Source organism: Trichomycterus rosablanca, chromosome 3, assembly GCF_030014385.1.
Source record: "Trichomycterus rosablanca isolate fTriRos1 chromosome 3, fTriRos1.hap1, whole genome shotgun sequence".
Lineage (NCBI taxonomy): Eukaryota > Metazoa > Chordata > Actinopteri > Siluriformes > Trichomycteridae > Trichomycterus > Trichomycterus rosablanca.
In genome coordinates, this window is record NC_085990.1 from 12,105,658 (window position 1) to 12,124,469 (window position 18,812).

Below are 18,812 nucleotides of genomic sequence, written 5' to 3' on the forward strand. Positions count from 1 at the left end.
AAAGGAGGCAAAAGAAAATGTGCTTTTATCATCACTTATTGTTCAAATGTGTGTTTTTTTTATTTCAAAACTGTGCTATTTTTAATACAAATGGACAAAAATAGAAACTAAGATGAAGAAGTATACTGGGAGTGACTGCACAATAGTTGCATCAGTTATGTATGTAAATATAAGTGCCTGAAAAACAATGCTGCACAACATAATAAAAATCTTTCGAGGAACCAGGAATCATTGATTTGAGGGTCACTAATTAAATAACAACCTTAACAATTTTAAAACAACCTAATATTTTGCTTGAAAAAGATAAAAATAGCAAAGATGAAACACTTGATTCATGTTACAGCAATGTCAGTACATAATTCAAATGACATAAAAGCATCAACTAAACAGAATTAGAGGCATTTTTCTTTCCGAAAATAAATATGCTGTATAATAAAAGTAATCACAATTCACATAATACTGGTCTACCACAAAACATAGTATATTCATGTAATCATTTACATATAGGCACATATATGCACACACTATGGTGCGCACATGAAAGGCAGTTCATGTCAACAGAAATGGAAATTTTATGTTTTTATGTTGTTGTGATGCTCAGATTATAATTTAATCTGGAATAAACAGAGTGCTTCTTAATAAAACAGTTTTGATCTCAATACTGATTTACATGATTCAGGGAATTTGAATGAACACAATACATTCAGATGAAGAGGCCTGGCATGAGCATGGTGCAGTAAGAGCTTGTGGCCACTGGGCGGAAATAGAAGATTATTATTCAGTCTGACATCCTGGATTTGCAAAGAAATGACACAGATACAAATCAACATCAAAATAAAACCTACAAAATAAAGTACAGTAATGCTCAAAGTGTTTTCAGTATAGCAAAAACAGGATATCAACAGCCAACATAGGAAGGTAATAAAATATATTAGTTTGATGAATCTTTTCAATAAATAAAGACAATAAATAGCAGTAACTATAATAATCAATACACAAAAAGTACAATTCTAGCAAATCATAGTAAATAAATACGTGCAAAGTGGATAAAGAATCTCAGCAAAACAAACATTAAATAAAATCAGACAATAAAATCTGGCTGGCAGTTATCAGTACAATACATGGAATGTCATTAAATAAGTTATTACTTCCAGATGAAGCCAGCCCATCAATAAATAAATATATAAAATAAATAAAAAGAGCAAGCAGTGCAGAGATATTGCTCAAGTGTGAGTTTAGTAGTTCATGGTGAGCAGACTGTTTCTACATGGATGCCCTTAATGGCCTGTCTGATGCTGTCCAGTAAGGCCTTGCACTCCGGTGAATACTCTCGCTCGGAGGTGTTGTACATATCGGTCAAAGTCTTCACATAGGTTTCGAAATTCTGCTCATTGATTGGACCCTGGAGCACACAGAGAGTAAACATACATTATTGATGTGTCCTAAATTTCAGATCATGGGTATAAGGATATACAGACGTGGCTGACAATATTGGTAGCTTGCATTTTATTAAAATATACATGAGTGTGTGTGTGTGTGTGTGTGTGTGTGTGTGTGTGTTTTCTGCACTGGCATTACTGGTATTTTCATATCCAAAATTGATGAAAATACTTGAATTTTTGCATGTTTTATAAAGAAATGATGGTACCCTTTGAATGCTGTCAGTAACCATTGTATTTTGGTGATAGTTTAAGTAGACTGATTAAATCAGTCTATGTGTATTTTCAACATTATAATTACTCTTGCAACCTCTTAAAAAGTTAAATAAAGTTTTAAAATAACCCATCCTTTTGTTTTATGTCACTGTGAATATCACAGTGTTCTACAAAATAAGAAACAAAGCTGCCTTCAATATTTGGTGGGCACAAAAATATTAAAAGGCATGATACAAAGGCATTTTGGAGAGGATTGTACAACCCACTGTCAGAAAACTGTGCCTTTGTTACAGGTCATGGGTATTCCAGTAGGATAATGGCACTCAAACAGCCAAACAACCAGCAGAAAAGTGCAGAAATTCAAAATGACAAAAAAAACAGCCTCCAAATGCTGTGCTACAAAATATTAAGCCAATGATGCCAATATTTTTGTCCTAGCTCTATTTATATCGGCACAGAGACGTCACCAGTATTACTCAGTCATAATTACTAACGAGAAATCTTAAGGCCCTGCCACAATGGTAAACAACATTATAAAAGTTCCACATCACCTAATTAAAATCTAAGTTGCTTTATGTATATAGTTAACACAGGAGACTGCTAGAAAACCCACAATAAATGTAGATTATTGAGAGGCAAAATTTTGACAAAAAAGAATGTGGTTTTATCATTGTCACAGAAAAAGAGCAGCTGCAAAAGCATTTATATCCCAATAGTTAGTTTTAAACAAGTAACTACGTATAATGTATGGTACGCTTTACCATTTGTGGGAGCTGGATGTCAGTAAGGCTGTTAATGAGGGCTTGGCTGAGGCGTGCCAGCTCCTTCAGCAAACTGTCGTTGTGCTGCTCGATCATCTTGTTTTCCTCTTCGATGGTCTTCAGGTTGCACTCCATCGATGAGATCTGAAACAAAGAGATTATATTGTTATGTCAAGTCAAGTCAAATTTATTTGTATAGCCCTTTTACAATAGACAGTGTCTCAAAGCAACTTTACAGAATCCAGGACCAACAGACCAAAAACCCCTGTTGAGCAAGCTAAGGGCAACAGTGGCGAGGAAAAACTCTCTTAAAATTACAAGAAGAAACCTTGAGAAAAACCAGACTAGTTATGTTATACTAGAAAGTAAAATTTGTTCAGTTTAGCATGTCATGCTACTATAACATGCAGGATTGTGTTTTGGTTCCTTGCTTAGAAAAGGGTTCTAGGTAGCCTTATGATATAAAACAAGATAAAAATATATTTGGTTTTAGTATAAAACGTTTGTAATATGTGGAGAGTTATTTTCTGATTAAACAAGTTGATGACAAGTTGATTCTTTATAGCTGATGACCAGCATGAACCATCATAAAATAGACCAGCCTTTTTCCTGTTCCTTTTTTGTGATTTTACCAGGGCTTTAGGCTTCAAGTGGAGTCATTTTATTTTTTGTAGTCAATAGAGCCACTTCAAATAAAAGGGTAGTGTTTAGGACCTTAGTTACCCTGTATAACCAGTGCTCACTTATAAAAGCATCCAGCATAAAACCATCTTAAACCAACAATAGATCAAATAAAATAAAAATAGCTTAAACCAGCAACCACATAATGTTGGTGTTTGCTGCAGTTTTAAGCAGGGTATATTAGAGGTATAAGGTAGGGGGTAAAATAGTGTTGTTGTTTTTTTCTAAAATTGTGATTTTTATGTGCAACAGGTGTGAGTGGCTGAATAATAAATGTCTGGAATTGGTTCATTGTTTAGTCTGGTGATTTATAATATTTTTAAACATTCAGCTTTCATGTTTAGGGTTAGGGTTAGGGTTAACCCTAACCCAACAAAACTATTTATAGCTCAAAAAAACTTGTTGGGTTATATTCTTGTAGAAAATGCTTAGGGATCCATTAAACAAGAACAGGATCTTTATAAAGAATCTTTTTATAAAGGTTATATGATGAACCACTTAGAGTTCTATTCAGACTTTTTGAAAGAGTTTGTTGTGCGACAAAATATGGTTCCTTGTAACTAAAATTCTTTAAAAATGACAATTAAGAGTTCTTTAGAAGAAAAAGCTCTTTAGGGTATGCTTCTATGACTTCACTTCAAAGAACTTTCTACAGTTCCAGTTGGCACCTTTATTTTTTAACAGTGTACAGTATGTACTGGACAACAGGTAATCATTCAGCATAACCCCACTGTTAAAGCAGTGTTGATGCTGTAGATTTCATTACCATTTACCTGTGTCTGAAGTTGCATCATGTCAGCTTCTATTTTCAAATTCGACTTGTTCAGCTCCTTAATTTCATGATCCAAATGCTGCATGTCCTCACCGCCTTCAATTCCTGTCACACATTAAAAAAAATATGGAACACACACATGATTTGAAGTGATTGTAATTGTGTTTCAATGTCACATTTTTACTTAATATGTAGATAACACCGTGGATATTATTGGAAGTAACCAATGTATTTAACTAGCAGGACTTTATTTTTATAATAACTGACATCATTACTCACCACTGCTGGTTTTTAATTTGATGGTCATCATCTCGTCTCCTGACAGCTTCCTTTTAATGCTCTGTGCATTTAGAGGGCAACCTGACAAACTGAAGGGAGAAATCAGCATTAATAGACTTCTAATTCTTTTTTTTTTAGTCTAAGAGTCTTTGCACTAAGATTGTTTGTACTTTGGTTAGGGTTAATAGTGGACTCTCTGGTCCTGATTACCTAAAGACTATTTTAATTAATTAAAATAGTGGTCAAAATATAAGCCAGATATATCACACAGTAGATCCTAAAAGGATTTTTAAAACATAAGTTGCAAAAATTAGACGTATATTGCATGTCACCTAAACTTAATCCAAATCCTTTTTAAATAACCCACAACATGCTCATTAGCCACACAAGGTAAATATTTTAATACACTTTAAATCTTGATAAATTAAGAATCTAAAAAAGCTAAAGTAGAGTTAGCTCTTACCATCTATTGACTGGCTATTCAAATATTTCCATCAATTTAACTTCTATGCAACTATGTAGGACTAGACATGTTGTATCTAAGCAAACTATTTTTTTTCTAACATTGCAGACAAATTCTTGGTTAAATGAAGTTCACAAATGAAGTTCTAAGTTAAATTCCATCAAATACAGGGGTTTATTTGACAGGAACCAAAAACCAAAAGTAAAACGATGGAAAAAAATTTATTCCAACAAAAACAAAAAAAATTAAAAACAAAAATGGGGATGGGGGTCAGAATTTAGGACCACATTCTCTTTTACCTTCTATGTGTAGCGAACACATTGTTGGCGTGGCCCAGGCCGTTGCAGCCTGGCAGGGGGCAGTGTGGCAGTTCCTGCTTGCAGTTCTTCCCGGTGAAGGCAATGCCATTCAGCTGCCTTTGTTGCTTTGCGGCAATGGGGCAGGTGCCAGCACTCCAATGTGATGTGTATTTCCCTGACACATGACCCTGCCCATCACAACCAGCTACTGGGCACCTAACATATATGAAAAAGAATGAATAAGAATTAGCATCAATTTTATTTATTTATTAATGATTCTAATTTTTTGTCTTCTTCTTTTCTTCTTCTTCTTATTGTTACTATTTACCTCTTATAAGGTGTCAGAATAGGTTATACTGCCTCAGAAAATTGGTAAGAATGTGTTCAAAACGGTCTTTGTTGTATGTACACATGACATTTTTAATGTACAGATTATATAGAATACACAGAAAAAATCATTTGAGTGTAAAAATATGAGCATTGCCTGGATAGTCTTATTAATGGTGTCAATTAAAATGTTCTTTACATTTATTAATTAATTAACAGCCATAGAGAAAAACATATATCCACCAAGTGTTGTTTTCTGTAGCAACCATCTATATGCATAATTATAAAAAGGGTCAAACTATAAATAAACCTGCTTGTAAATAACAGTTGTTGTCCACTGTGGTATGTTAAATCCTGCTGTTATTCATCTTTGTTTACCATGTTTATGGCGTAATAGCTCTGCGAGTTTAAGTGTGTGACAGAAGTGGACGTATGGAACGAGGTCACTGTGACAGGTTGCGTTTCCAGACCCAAATAAAGGAGCAGCTCTCTGTTGTGTGTTCTTTTGTGTCGATTTGTGGGTCACCCTGCTGGGGCGCGGATGCGGCCCAACCTTTTGCCCCCCGCTTAAATTAAACCTCTCGGCAAACACAGACAGATACTCTTTTGTTCCTATCCACTCCAAATCACTGCGCAGTGACATGTTTATTATAGTAGATTATCTGGTTGAAGCTGAGCACAAGCTGGCTGCTCGCTTTGCTTGCACTGTTATTTCATCACCAGGGTGTAAAGAAAAAGCTATGTTGAACTAATAGCTGAAACGTGATTCCTAAAACCATGGTTGAACATTTACTGTGTAAATCGTACATCCATAAATACCCCTGCTCTTGCTGAGTGGGAAGATTTTTTTCAATACCATTAAGAAGATTAATCCTGTGAAATGCTGATTAAAAATGCATCCAAACTGCAAACAACAGACCCAAATCTAACCAAACAAAGACATGCTAAGTTAAATAATTACCACTGTGAGTTAATTCACTTTTTTAAAACAGCCCTAAACCTCACAAGTCTGAATTTGCCCAATTTGATTTTGCCTCTCACACCTGGGTTAGAAATGGAATGACATAAATTGCAGATAATTGTTGTATCCTGCGTAGGGGAGAAGGAAAAAAAAGCCTGTGAAAAGAGATGGGTCACTGCCCTCCTCTCTGATAGCCCATGGAACAGGTGAAAGGCTACCTGGGATGGAACAAATAGCTTACACACAGGGCTGCATGGCAGAAAATGTTTTCAGTGGCTCTAATTATGGGAAATCACAACTCCTTTTACTCACAGTGCTGGTAGTGTCCATACGACAATACAGTCATACCATACAGCCACCAATTTAGAATAATCTAGGAACATCAGGTATAGCTGCACTAAGTCCGTTTTCTACGTAGTCTCATCATGAAATCCCTTTATGCCTCCATCATTCCAGCTCCCTTGATTGCTCCAACCCCCACTTAATAAACTGCTAGCTTTGTTTAGTAATGTTAATAAGAGCAGGTTTGGTTTAGGTTCTTCACATTAGTAAATTAACAAAAATACTAAAGATAAATGCAAATACCACAGTAGAGTTTGATTCTACATTTACATCGAATTATGTTTTTCGATTTTCTTAATAAATTGTAATTTAATTAATAATTAATAAATAATAATAAATAATAATATAAATATTAATTTATAATTAATAATATTTAATAATATTAATATAATTTAATAATTTAAATTTAATAATATTAATATATTTAATAATAAATAATAAATTAATATAAACATTAAAATAAAGTGATGTATTAGAAATCAAATTAGATGTTGCACTTAGATTATGCAATAACTTATGTAATAAATGACAATGTCCACGTTTTTACTTTATGGTTTAGAGATCATATCATTTTCTAATGTCAAAACAAGTGTTGCTGTTAACTCCTATTCATGTTTATAATATTTGTCTTTTGTCTAATTATAAAATATAAGAGTCAGTTTAGATGTAGTAAATAAATTGTCCCATTTTGACAATAAAAAATTGTTGGTAGTTCTTAATTTTCATCTTTAAATTAAGGTATTGTGGAACATTATATGAAATTGGGATCAAAATAAAAACAAATAAAACCAAAAGCGAAATTAGATAAAAAAGTAAAAATAGATCGATAGACAGACAGACAGAGTCATAATCTGACAGTTGTATGCCACAGGAAAATAAAAGAAATTGCTTATTTAAGCAGAAATGAAAAACATTCTGATGTGTTTGGTAGTTCGTTGAATAGTGATAAAAAGGAATGAGTAAAAAATGAGTAAGACAAAGTAAAATCCTCACTTTAGCAGTATTTGACAAATGTAGATAGGTCACTAGATAGGTACATGGATAGATACCTTTAGGTATTAGCTCAGCAGTTAAGAAGGTTGCTGGTACAACCAGTAAAGCAAATCAGTGTTAACATGCTGAAGTACAACAGCAACAATTAAAAATGTTCTGAATCCATATTTAAGACAGTTGGCAGCAATATAATACATATTTCACAATGCTCTTGTGTATCTTACTTGATGTCTGGGTCTTCTTTCTCCTCTTTACTAGGTGTGAGCTTCAGGTTACCCTTCCTGGCACGAGGGCATCCTGACAAACTAGACAGAGAAATAATGTGTCAAATCCTGGACAAGTTCAGCCATGCACACACATGCATGAGAAAGATACTGTCATTCAGTTCTGTTACAGCATTTAAAACCTGACGTTCTTTCACTGAAACAAGGCCACGATCTTGTCAGTCTTAAAATGTCACGCTGTATTCCATTCTTTTAATTATTTGCATTGTAAAATGTTGATTATGCTCCACAACAGTGTATAATACTCAAGAAAATATAACTCCTACCTCCTATGGGATGCATAGTTTCCTGTAACATGACCTGAGCCATCACATCCAGGAGTCGGGCACCTGTAGTAATAACCATGGTTATTTTACCTTTTGACTTTACCATTACAAAGTGAGACCTAGTCATAATAGTGATGTTTGAATAACTAGACTTAAAAATTAGAGATCAGACTTACTTTAGTTCCTGTGCATTGGCAGCCATCAGTGATTTGAGGGTTTTGTCTGCTAACGGACATCCAGATACACTGTAAAAATACAATAAAAAATAATATAATTGTTTTACATTAACCATGCCTAATCAGGGTAGCAGGGTGGCACAGCAGGTAGTGTGTAGCATATAGCACAAGGATCTGGGGGACCAGGACCTGTCTGTAAGGAGTTTGGCAGGTTCTTCCAGGTGTCTGCCTGGGATTTCTTTAGGTATTCTGGTTATTTTTCACCTTTCAAGACATGCACAATGTAAAATGTCTATTAAAATGTCTATGTCCATGAATAAGTAATGATGTGATGCTATGTAATCAATTGGCAGCCTTTCCAGGGTGTGTTTACTGCTATTCATCTAATGTTTTTAAGTGGTGCCAGACCTAAGCAACCCTGGTCCGGATTAAGTGGTTACTGTTGTTTGCTATTATTATTACTATTTTTATTTTTACTATTTTTATTATTATTTAATAATAAAATAATATCTATCAATCTATCTGTCTGTCTGTCTGTCTGTCTGTCTGTCTGTCTGTCTGTCTGTCTGTCTGTCTGTCTATCTATCTATCTATCTATCTATCTATCTATCTATCTATCTATCTATCTATCTATATCTTAATGTGTCCTGCAACACCTGTAAACATTGAGTGCAAGGCAGTAATGCACCAAAACACCCCCACACCATCACACTACCCACAGCATGTTTAACTGTTCCTCCAAAGTTCATCCTGTGAAATTCTGTATATGATTTTTACACTAATGAAAAAAACCTTATGAAAACTCCTTTCATTTGGTAATATTTAATACAGTATGTTTTGGTTTTGTTTGATAAACTGAAAAAGTTTAGTTTGTAAAAAGAGAAAGACTACAATTACTATTTAATACCATTGTTATTTACATTAGGTAAACTTTTAAGTGATTCAACTTCTTTAAATGCTTTTGACTGATGAACTAGTAAAATATACTAAATATAAAAGGTATACAAAGTGAAGCAGAGCAGAAATAAAAGTGACTTATGCTAACATCCACTAATTTGTTTTCAGGTTTTCATTACCTTCTGTGTGATGCATAATTTCCCGTCACATGGCCGCTCCCGTCGCAACCAGGTGTTGGACAGCTGTCATACAGAGAATATGTTACATATATTAACTTTTTGTTCTGTTTAAGGGTTTTTACTTAGATTTTCAAAACATATTTGCTAAACGTGAATCAGAACTACATTTACCTTGTAAGCAGAAACATTGTATGATTAATTCAACAACTCATGAGAATAGAGAAACATTTATTAAAATGTATTAAAGCATATCATTGTAAAGGATTTACATTATTTTACATTGAACTGTACTGAAACTGTATTGTAGAAAAGGAAAACTACTTTCTCAAAAGATCTGTTGTTTTAAAATGATGATAAACAACAAGCAGGATGGAGGTCCTTGCTAAATCTGGTTCCTCTCAAGATTTCTTCCTTGTAAAATTTGGAGTTTTCCCACTGTTGTCTGAAATCTTTAAAGTTGCTTCAAAACAATGTCCACTGTAAAAAAGTGCTGTACAAATAAATTTGACTTCACTGTGTTGCTTGTGTTCCAGCAGCTTCTAACTTATGGCAGACCTGCATTTGTTTGTGGTTTCTAGAATTACTGACTGTCCAGTTAGTTAATCTTTAGCATAAAGTAAAGAGTTGGAAGACCACTGTTCTATGTTCTTTGTACTTACAGATAGATAATATAGAGACCCAACGTCACTTAGAAATCACTGCAAGTGATGTTCCCGACTTGACCCAGCAACATTTGTCATATTTTTGGGTTTCCAGTTCCAATTATTTAATCACAGAAAAGGAACAGAATTCATTGACATGCCAAGACTGGCACGATATACAGTATGTGTTCCTTGAAGGTGTATGTAAACTTTTGAGCTCATTTGTAGGCAAGTGGCCAGAATTGGAACTGTTTTTGATTACAGTGTCACATCTAAAATATTCGATTAGATAGCGAGTAATGTCTTAAATTAGGAAGCAGGTGTGAATAGAGTGCAAAATAAAATCAGAATCACTAAGTGTGTTAATGTGTTCTCTTACCTCATCAGCTCTTTTTTCATGTCTCTTATAAGCATTTTGTTCTTTGGACTGGTCAGGCTTGTGTCTCCGGCAAACACTTTGTCCTCAAGCAGCATCCGATCCAGCTGTTCCATCTACAGCATGATAATATCTCATTAATAATCTGAACGTGTTGTACGCTCATATTATTACCTAAAGGAAAATTACAGAACAATTGCACACAATCCTCTAAGTATGCCATCTGCTACTGAGTATTTACGTTGGAAGTATCATTATTAGACTACAGCTTTGATATTAAAACTATTTCTATATCCATCCGAACACTTGTTTAATCTCTTGTACAATGTCTGGCAGGCTTGGGATTGACTTGCATGCTATATTTGTAAGGAAAGTAAGTATCTTTGAGCAGCAGATGTTAGGAGAGGAATCAGACAGCTGGATGAACTAGCTGGATTGGGTTTGTTGATGCCAAAGAGGATCAAAATGTTCAGCTTTTGAACATTCTTCTCCAATTTCCTTGCAAGCTTGTTTAATTCCAGAAGGCCATATTGCTTGACACACCGTGTAAGGGTTTTCAAAGTTTTTTGCAGAGAAAAAATACACTTTTAAAAGCCTAATCCTCAAATGACCAAAGTTAGGACACCATAACATAATTAGACACTTCTAATTATTCTCCAACTACAATAAATGAACTGTAGATTTAATAAAAATGTCTGGACACACCAATAATTAAGACTCAAAGTTTACATACACTTGTAAAGGACGTGCATGTCGTGCCAGTCTCGGATTTCAATGACTGCAGTTACAGCCCACAAATTCCCAATAGGCCTGTGGTCAAGACTTTGAGGCCATTTCAAAAACCTTATTTAGCCTTTCCAAAACAAGTTTCTCAGCTCATGTTTCTGGTAAATTACCCAGTTGCATTAATGATGGGCTGATGGTTTAAGGTTGTGCTAATGAATTTCAAGTTCATCTTGCTTCTTCACTGTTCTGTAAACCTTCTGCCATGTGCCAGTTCTGAATAATGCTACCAACACCATGATTGTCCACCTTAAACAATTTTCTACTCATTGTGACTGGTGATAACTCAGTCTTTGTTACATTTGACCTCAAAACTCTCTTGCAGAAATTAGGTAATGAGTATATCTAAACATTTCACCCCAATTAGAGATCCTGATAGTATTAGTAATAACTCTACAAAAAATGATTAAAAAACTTATTTAACACACTACACTGGCTCACTCACTATTATTTAAGGCACCACCTAGTTGTAAATTCAGTTTCATGTTCTTACTTTAAACAATGTAAATATTTATGCTATAACCTCTATGTAAATTGTAACTAATAGTTTTTTCTGTCTGCATAAGGAATTTTGGGCAGCTAAGCATAACTAATGGGTATTTATTATTGGCAATAACAACAAATCACTGATCTGTGTAATCAATGAAACACCTTTTTTTGGGCAGATTTGACTATTTATTCTGTTATAATTTACAATAAGAAAAGAATTTGGCTTGCTCAGTTATTTTAAGCATGAATTTAGTAGTCACATTTACTAAATATTAACAATAAAAAAATAACCTCTGTGATAAATGTTTGTTTGTTTATTAGGATTTTAACGTCATGTTTTTACACTTCATGACACGACAGGTAGTTACTCATTACACAAGGTTCATCTGTTCACAAGGTTATATCGAACACCGTCATTGACAATTTAGTATCTCTAATTCACCTCACTTGCATGTCTTTGGACTGTGGGAGGAAACCTGAGCACCCAGAGGAAACCCACATAGACACAGGGAGAACAGGCAAACTCCACACAGAAAGGACCCGGACCAACCCACCTGAGGATCAAACCCAGGACCTTCTTGCTGTGAGGTGACAGTGCTACCCACTTAGCCACCGTGCCACCCCTGTGATAAATGTAATGACGTCCTTTGTCAAATTCTAAAGTTATTTTTACTCATTATTTAAACATATTTGAACTGTCATGGCATCTTTTCTTGATACGTTTAACAACTAAGCTTGAAGGCTTGAAGTATCTGGGCTGGACATTTACTTCAAAAGTTAAAAAATATATATGTTTTTTTAAGATAATTATCTTTTTAGGTTTCAGTATCTTTCTAAATTTAAGCTATGAGTTACACCTTTCCAGTTTAAACATCTAAAGATAATATTTCTTGAATCCAGTAAGATTGAAAATATGAACTTTTTCCAGTTGGTTCACCAAAGGGTGAAGTCCAGAGCATTTAAAAATATCAACCACCATTTCTACTAACATTCAAACCCAAGTGTTATATCTGTACTTTAATTATAGGCTAGTAACTGTAACAAAGGACACATTTATAGACCATATCATATAGTATGAATTATAAATGATTTATAATTAGCATACTAGAAATACCTCTTTTTCCTGCTGAAGTGGTGCTTTGCTGAAATTGAGAGGTGCGTCCCATCCTTCCTGCTCATACACAGATCTGTAGAAGGCGGTGGGTATTTGAAGGCCCCCCATTTTAGCTATGAAGGGTTCAGAAGGAGTAAACAAAGCTTCTCCTAATGCTGGCATGGTTGGAGAGTCTGTACTCTTTTCTTTCTTTTTCTTCATGCTTAGATCCAGAGTACCATTTTCATCTACTTCAATCACTGAGTCCTGGAAGTCAGGAGAGGAATGTTTGGGTTATTTTAAGCTGAGTTATCTAAATAATACAATACTGGAAAATAATAAAAACAGTCTAGCAGTTATACACACTACCTTGCTAAAATTCTGATAGCTAAATAGGAGAATTTTTTATGACACGTTTAATACCAAAACGCATCATTTAAATAGACACACATAAATACCATTTCCACAAAAGCTGGGATGTCAAGTGCAGTAAAAAGTAGAATCCCACTAGTAGTTACACCCACTAGTGTCTCTTGGAGAACTCAAGGTCTTGGAAATCTTTTTATACCCATTACCCTTAGTGCAGCTTTTTTAACAGAGAATCTCTGGGTGGTGTTTATTTAACACATCACAGTTGAAGAAAATTAAGGGTCCTTATTGAGTCCCACTGGTTTAATCATGTTGTAACCCAAGTTTAGGTCCTACAGACTAGCAATAGGTTTTAGAATCAGCATTATTATGTGGAGGTTGAATAACTGTGGAAGTATTAACAACATATACTGCTATTCTAAAATATTTTTATATTTTTTAAATATATTCTTTTTTTATTTGCTGTTAACATGTGCCAGTCAGCAAATAAATAAAAATTGTGCAATAAATTGTGAAAAAAAGATGGCTAAGTTTTTTTTTTTCCAGTGCAAGATATGTTAACAAATTGTATCTAGAAAATTAAGAAAATCAGAAATTTGGCCAGGGCGGTGCAAACTTTTAAAATGATTATATATATTGTTTAAGGTGTATATTAAGATGGGTGATTGAATGCTTTAGCTCATATTGTGTTTAAAATAAATCATATTCACATTTAAAAGACATTTTAAAAGACCACTTTATCCTAAAATTACTAATATAATATACATACAAATAAATAATATAACAATAATTTACAGATAATGTAGTGTTTTGCATGATTTACAACATGCTTTAATCCATAAATAAATACAATACATGATTTATAGCAAGTGTTAGCAGAAAATTATGAATAAATATGTAAATAAAATTTTAAATACATGAAAATTAAGTTTGTGTCAGTAAACCAATCCTACTGTAATGAGATTTTCTGCTCCTTTTTTAGAGGCAGATGTACTGTGTGTTTTCTGGGACAAATATACTAATGTGGCAGCTGCAGATGATGCTTTTAGGTCATTTTTCTTGATAGAAATTAAAAGGATTAAGCCTTGCTTATGTTGCGTCAGTTGGTGTTGGCGTAGTAGGTAAATACAGGGGGCTTTAAGTTTTGGACCTTATTTAATAAAAAAAAAAACAGATTAAGAATTTGACCATTTTAACATACAATTATATGCAATTCACTATTAGACTTTACTGGGTTGCCAGGTCTAATGCACATACAGATATATTTTACATAAACTGAGCTGTCAGTTGGACTGACTGATCTATCTGATCTTTCTCAGATCTCTCACACTTCATTGGAACTCCACACGGTTGCAGAAAGTGTACGTTATCTGGAAAAATTTAGCTACTTGGCCCGAAACACCACCAGCCGATATATTTAAAATGCATAGACACTTCGAGGCAGACGTCCACAGATGACGGAGCAGTTAACACTGTTTTATTCATGTGCTCAGTTTGTACAGTACCTGCTCTCTCTGCCCACTGAACGCACCCGCTTGCTGTGTAGGTGTTTAAATCATTTCACACCACACTTCCTCTAGTTCTTCTTTATGCCAAGTTTTAACTTCATGCCCATTCGTTTACAAAGGCAAAGTCATAATTTGCTGGAATTACTTTCAAATCAAACTTAAAGTAATTAATTAATTTTATTCTTTTATCTCTAATGCCTATTCAAATCTATAAAATAACATGATGAAATAGGATTACAGTACAGTTAAAGCATTGGGAACATTTAAATCTATACATATGACCAAAAACCTGAAACTAATTTGTTTTTTGGTATACTGGTACATATTTTGAGACAACATGTCACCAGACATCCTGCTAGACCAAATGGGTGTATTCTATATGATTTGATTCTTACCCACCCTAATCTTGAACAGTCTAACCATTGTATTCTATATTTGAATGAATGTTGATAATTATTAATGACAAATTAGGAGGCCATGCCAAGTTAATCAATTATTGTTCTACAAATTTTGACACTTTAAAAATTGGTCATCTAAGTGGTTGTATGTCTTTTCTGCATCCCAGATCATTTCCAGAAAGCCCACAGTAACAAAAGTTTTTGTTTGTTTGTTTTGAAATATAATTGTGCCAATATAAGTATTAAAATCCCTAGACCGCCATCATTTATACTATATGGCCAAAATAGTAGTAGGCTGAAACACCTGATCCTTATAATTAGGTGGTGTTCTAATACTTTACATCTAGTGTACATGTTGCTTGTGTGTAAACTTTTGAATTTAACTGGATTTATATGTACAACACTCACTGATTTTACAGGTGAGTGTCCCTGCTTGCACTTTTGAAATAAAGTAAAAACTAACTGTATGAAACAATAAAAATTTCAGTTCCACCAAGACACAACTTGAGATTTATAAATGTAAAATTAAAAAAACACTTAAATCTTTAAAATCTTTATGCTGCTGCTTACTTTCCAACAAACCATATTTATATACTTTTTATTCCTTATTAATTACAATTAAACTACTTGCTCGATAAAGCTAAAATAAACTCTCGAGTCTCAGCAGTGCCACCCACCTGGCTGGTCACTTAACAGACATGGCCATGTCTGAGGGAGGGGGTGGCCCAAAGAGACCGCTCCTACGTTAAGATTTATAGCTTTCAGCAGTCATTAAACAATTGTGCCTGTTAACACTGCCAGCAATTGAGGAATAAGGGCCTTGTTTAAGGGTCCAATAGTGGCAACCTGGTTTGAACCAGCGATTTTCTTATCGCTGACTGGTCCAGTACCTGAACCACTGATATGTCACTGCCCTGCTGTCAGAGAAGCAGGAGCTGGCAGACAGAGGTCGCCAGTGTGCACAGGGAAAATTGAGACTATCCAAATTAAGTACAAAGACGAAATTAATTACAAAACATGTTCTGTCTAATTAGAGAGCCCGAAGATGTGTTCATGTAATGTTTTAAAATGTTTAAAACATTTGAGGATTAGCTCAGCAAAATATCTTATGCCATCTGCAGATAAAAAAGAAAAAGGAAATAAAAACGCACACTCGTGCACACATGCACTTTTCGAGAGGCAGGAGAACCCATGCATTAGCATAAAAGTATAAATCAAATGCCTCGCCACATGTTTTACAAAAAGCTTTCTAATTGTAATAGAGAAAGATGCGTGATTGTATTCTACCCAACTCCTTTTGATGTGATTACACAAATTCTCCTTTGTGTACATTAAAGCTTCAGGGGCATTGAGGGGAGGGGGAAAAAAGAAAAGACAGAAAAAACTCTCTTGTTGTTCTGCCACCAGAGACACACATAGTTCCTGGTGCCAAAAAAGTGTCTTTTGATGTTCTCTCCTACCTTTTTCATACACAAATCACAGTTGCCGCAGAATAGCCACATTAAATACCTCCCCCCTCCCCCACCGAGTGCTCTAATTTGATTACCTTTGTGAAGGGTGCCAGCACCCGGGCATCGCTGTTGTCCCGGTAACGGGTGGAGAGGTTGAGGATGGCGCTGGACGCTGTGCATGACTGGAGGGCGCTTCCTGGGGATCTCGGGTGGCTTGGGCTTTGTCCGTCGGGTCGGGGCACTCGACTTCCTGCACCCAGGAAACATGGGAATTGTGGGGGGGCTGGGGAAAAAAGACAGAGTTATGTAATGTTAATGCTTGGTTTGAAAGACTTTCATGATGTAAACCCATAACGCAATCCATTTGGAATGAAATTGACACAATTGGCTGTTCGACATAGCACTCATTGCCAGTTGTGCGACTCAGATCCAGGTATTTGACAAGCTAGATATCTCATTTCTGTCGGCGAGCCTCTTGATCGAGTTGTTGAGTAGTTCACACATAGCGATTGAGTTTCGATCGCCGAGTGAACACAGAGTTGCTCCCGAGCCAGCAAATTTAGTGCCGACCAGTCGCCGAAAATCGGGTGTGTGAACTAAGCATTAGCTGGTTTGTTTCAATTAAATAGCTGCTAAGTATTGGGGCAATAGTAGCCTAGTGGGTGGAGCTTTGGGCTATCAGCTGATAGGTTGAGAGTTCGAATCGCAGCTCTTAACCCTTTCTGCTCCAGGGGCGTCGTACGATGGCTGACCCTGCGCCCTAACAACAAGCTGGGGTCAGAGCGCAGGGTCAGCCATTGTACGACGCCCCTAGAGCAGAGAGGATTAAGGGCCTTGCTCAAGGGCCCAACAATGGCTGCTTTCAACCTTTCAGTTGGTAACCCAAAGCTCTACCCACTAGGCTACCACTGTCCACTAAGCTACCACTGTGAGATGGGTGGTGCCAAACCCACAGAAACCTTGACCAAGATGAAGTGGTTAGTAAAAATGAATGTATGACTCTATGTATAATATCAAATTTTGTTATTTTGACAGTGAAAACTGGAAACCCTTCCTTCAAACCCAAATATCAGCGTCTATTGTATTCTTTTTGACTCCTGGTAATGGATAGCTAGCTTCTGTATCATTAGTATGTGTTAGGTGCAGCCTAAAGTCACTACACAGACGTCCCTTCTATAGACATAGATCATGAATCTCTCCTTGTAAACTCACAATCAGGAAGGAGTGAGGCCTCTTGGTTCTGATCGGGTAACATCTGGGCTTGCTTGCCAAACACCTGAGCGTCGAAACTGGCGAGGTCAAAATGGCCTTTGCTGTACTTCTCCAAATCTTTGGCCATGCCAGCCTGCAGAGCTGCTACAGGATGGGCAAATCGGTATGCGAGCTGACCAAAGTCAAACTTCTTCATCTGGACTAAAGGTCTGAGGAAATGAGAAAAGAAAAAAAGAGGTTAAACTGTACTTTTGCTAACATAAAATATGTTAAATGTGGACATTGATAATAATTAAAAAATATGGTTGGTCCAATGTTTGGTCTAATCTTTGTAAGCTAGGAAACGTGACATTTTTTATGATTACACGGTAGTACTGTTTCCAACCTATAAAGTCCACATGCTAACTAGCTACCTTGTTTGCAAAGACGGCACCTGTCTTTATTTATGAAACAAAATCCCTTATTTTAAAATGACAAATCTTCCAACTTTCAGCTGTTGATTAGTAGTTGTTTAGAAGATGATGGTCAAAACCTGGTTCATCCTGAGGTGGTAGGAATACACGCATTACAGGGCTCCAGTCCACCTCAAGGCACCACACACTAATACATTTACTTACTCTTACACCGTGGGGCAATTTTAGAGCAGTCAATTCATGTCATCATGTTTAAGGAAGGTAGAAGTACCCCACTCTGACTGTACCCAGAGAAAACCTTTTCATCAACAATGACTGGAGGTTGATGTGACACCTAGGACCCTGTTGTATTATAGTGTTTACAAAACGTGACAAGAAGTGCATTGATTACATTGTATAACCTCTAAAACCCAGTTCTAGCTGGTTTAGACCAGTTTGTATTGTGTTCTAGCTAAGAGAACTCTGTTAACAACGGAATCTTCCATTGATTGGAGTATATAAGAATGATTCTTTTCTTTCCTTCTTATTGCACTCTCTGAGTTTCCATGTGAGTTTCCATATGAGAGAGTGTTATCCTTCTCTGCAGACAGAAATAAAACTCTTTTCTACCCATAATCCAGTCTTTGAGGTATTTCATCTAAGGTTTTTCCACCACAATTTCTACTTATATTTGGTGTAAATCTAAAATGGGGTCCAACTCCAAGATTAATAACCACTGGGTTAACCTAGTAATCTATCTGTCTA

General features: G+C 35.5%; 1 protein-coding gene across 1 annotated transcript in view; it reads right to left on the bottom strand.

The window, feature by feature from the left end:
• Window positions 1-1,168: 1,168 nt before the first annotated feature.
• st18 (ST18 C2H2C-type zinc finger transcription factor) overlaps window positions 1,169-18,812 on the bottom strand; it is a 64,283-nt gene continuing 46,639 nt past the window's right edge. The window contains exons 10-22 of the mRNA XM_062992699.1: window positions 17,656-17,864; window positions 16,539-16,726; window positions 12,739-12,984; window positions 10,356-10,468; window positions 9,336-9,398; window positions 8,260-8,328; window positions 8,084-8,146; window positions 7,758-7,838; window positions 4,911-5,126; window positions 4,149-4,237; window positions 3,871-3,974; window positions 2,417-2,560; window positions 1,169-1,402 (exon numbers count right to left, since the gene is read on the bottom strand). Coding sequence (XP_062848769.1) covers window positions 1,244-1,402; window positions 2,417-2,560; window positions 3,871-3,974; window positions 4,149-4,237; window positions 4,911-5,126; window positions 7,758-7,838; window positions 8,084-8,146; window positions 8,260-8,328; window positions 9,336-9,398; window positions 10,356-10,468; window positions 12,739-12,984; window positions 16,539-16,726; window positions 17,656-17,864 — 1,744 coding nt within the window. The 3' untranslated portion in view covers window positions 1,169-1,243. The remainder of the gene's footprint in view (window positions 1,403-2,416; window positions 2,561-3,870; window positions 3,975-4,148; window positions 4,238-4,910; window positions 5,127-7,757; window positions 7,839-8,083; window positions 8,147-8,259; window positions 8,329-9,335; window positions 9,399-10,355; window positions 10,469-12,738; window positions 12,985-16,538; window positions 16,727-17,655; window positions 17,865-18,812) is intronic.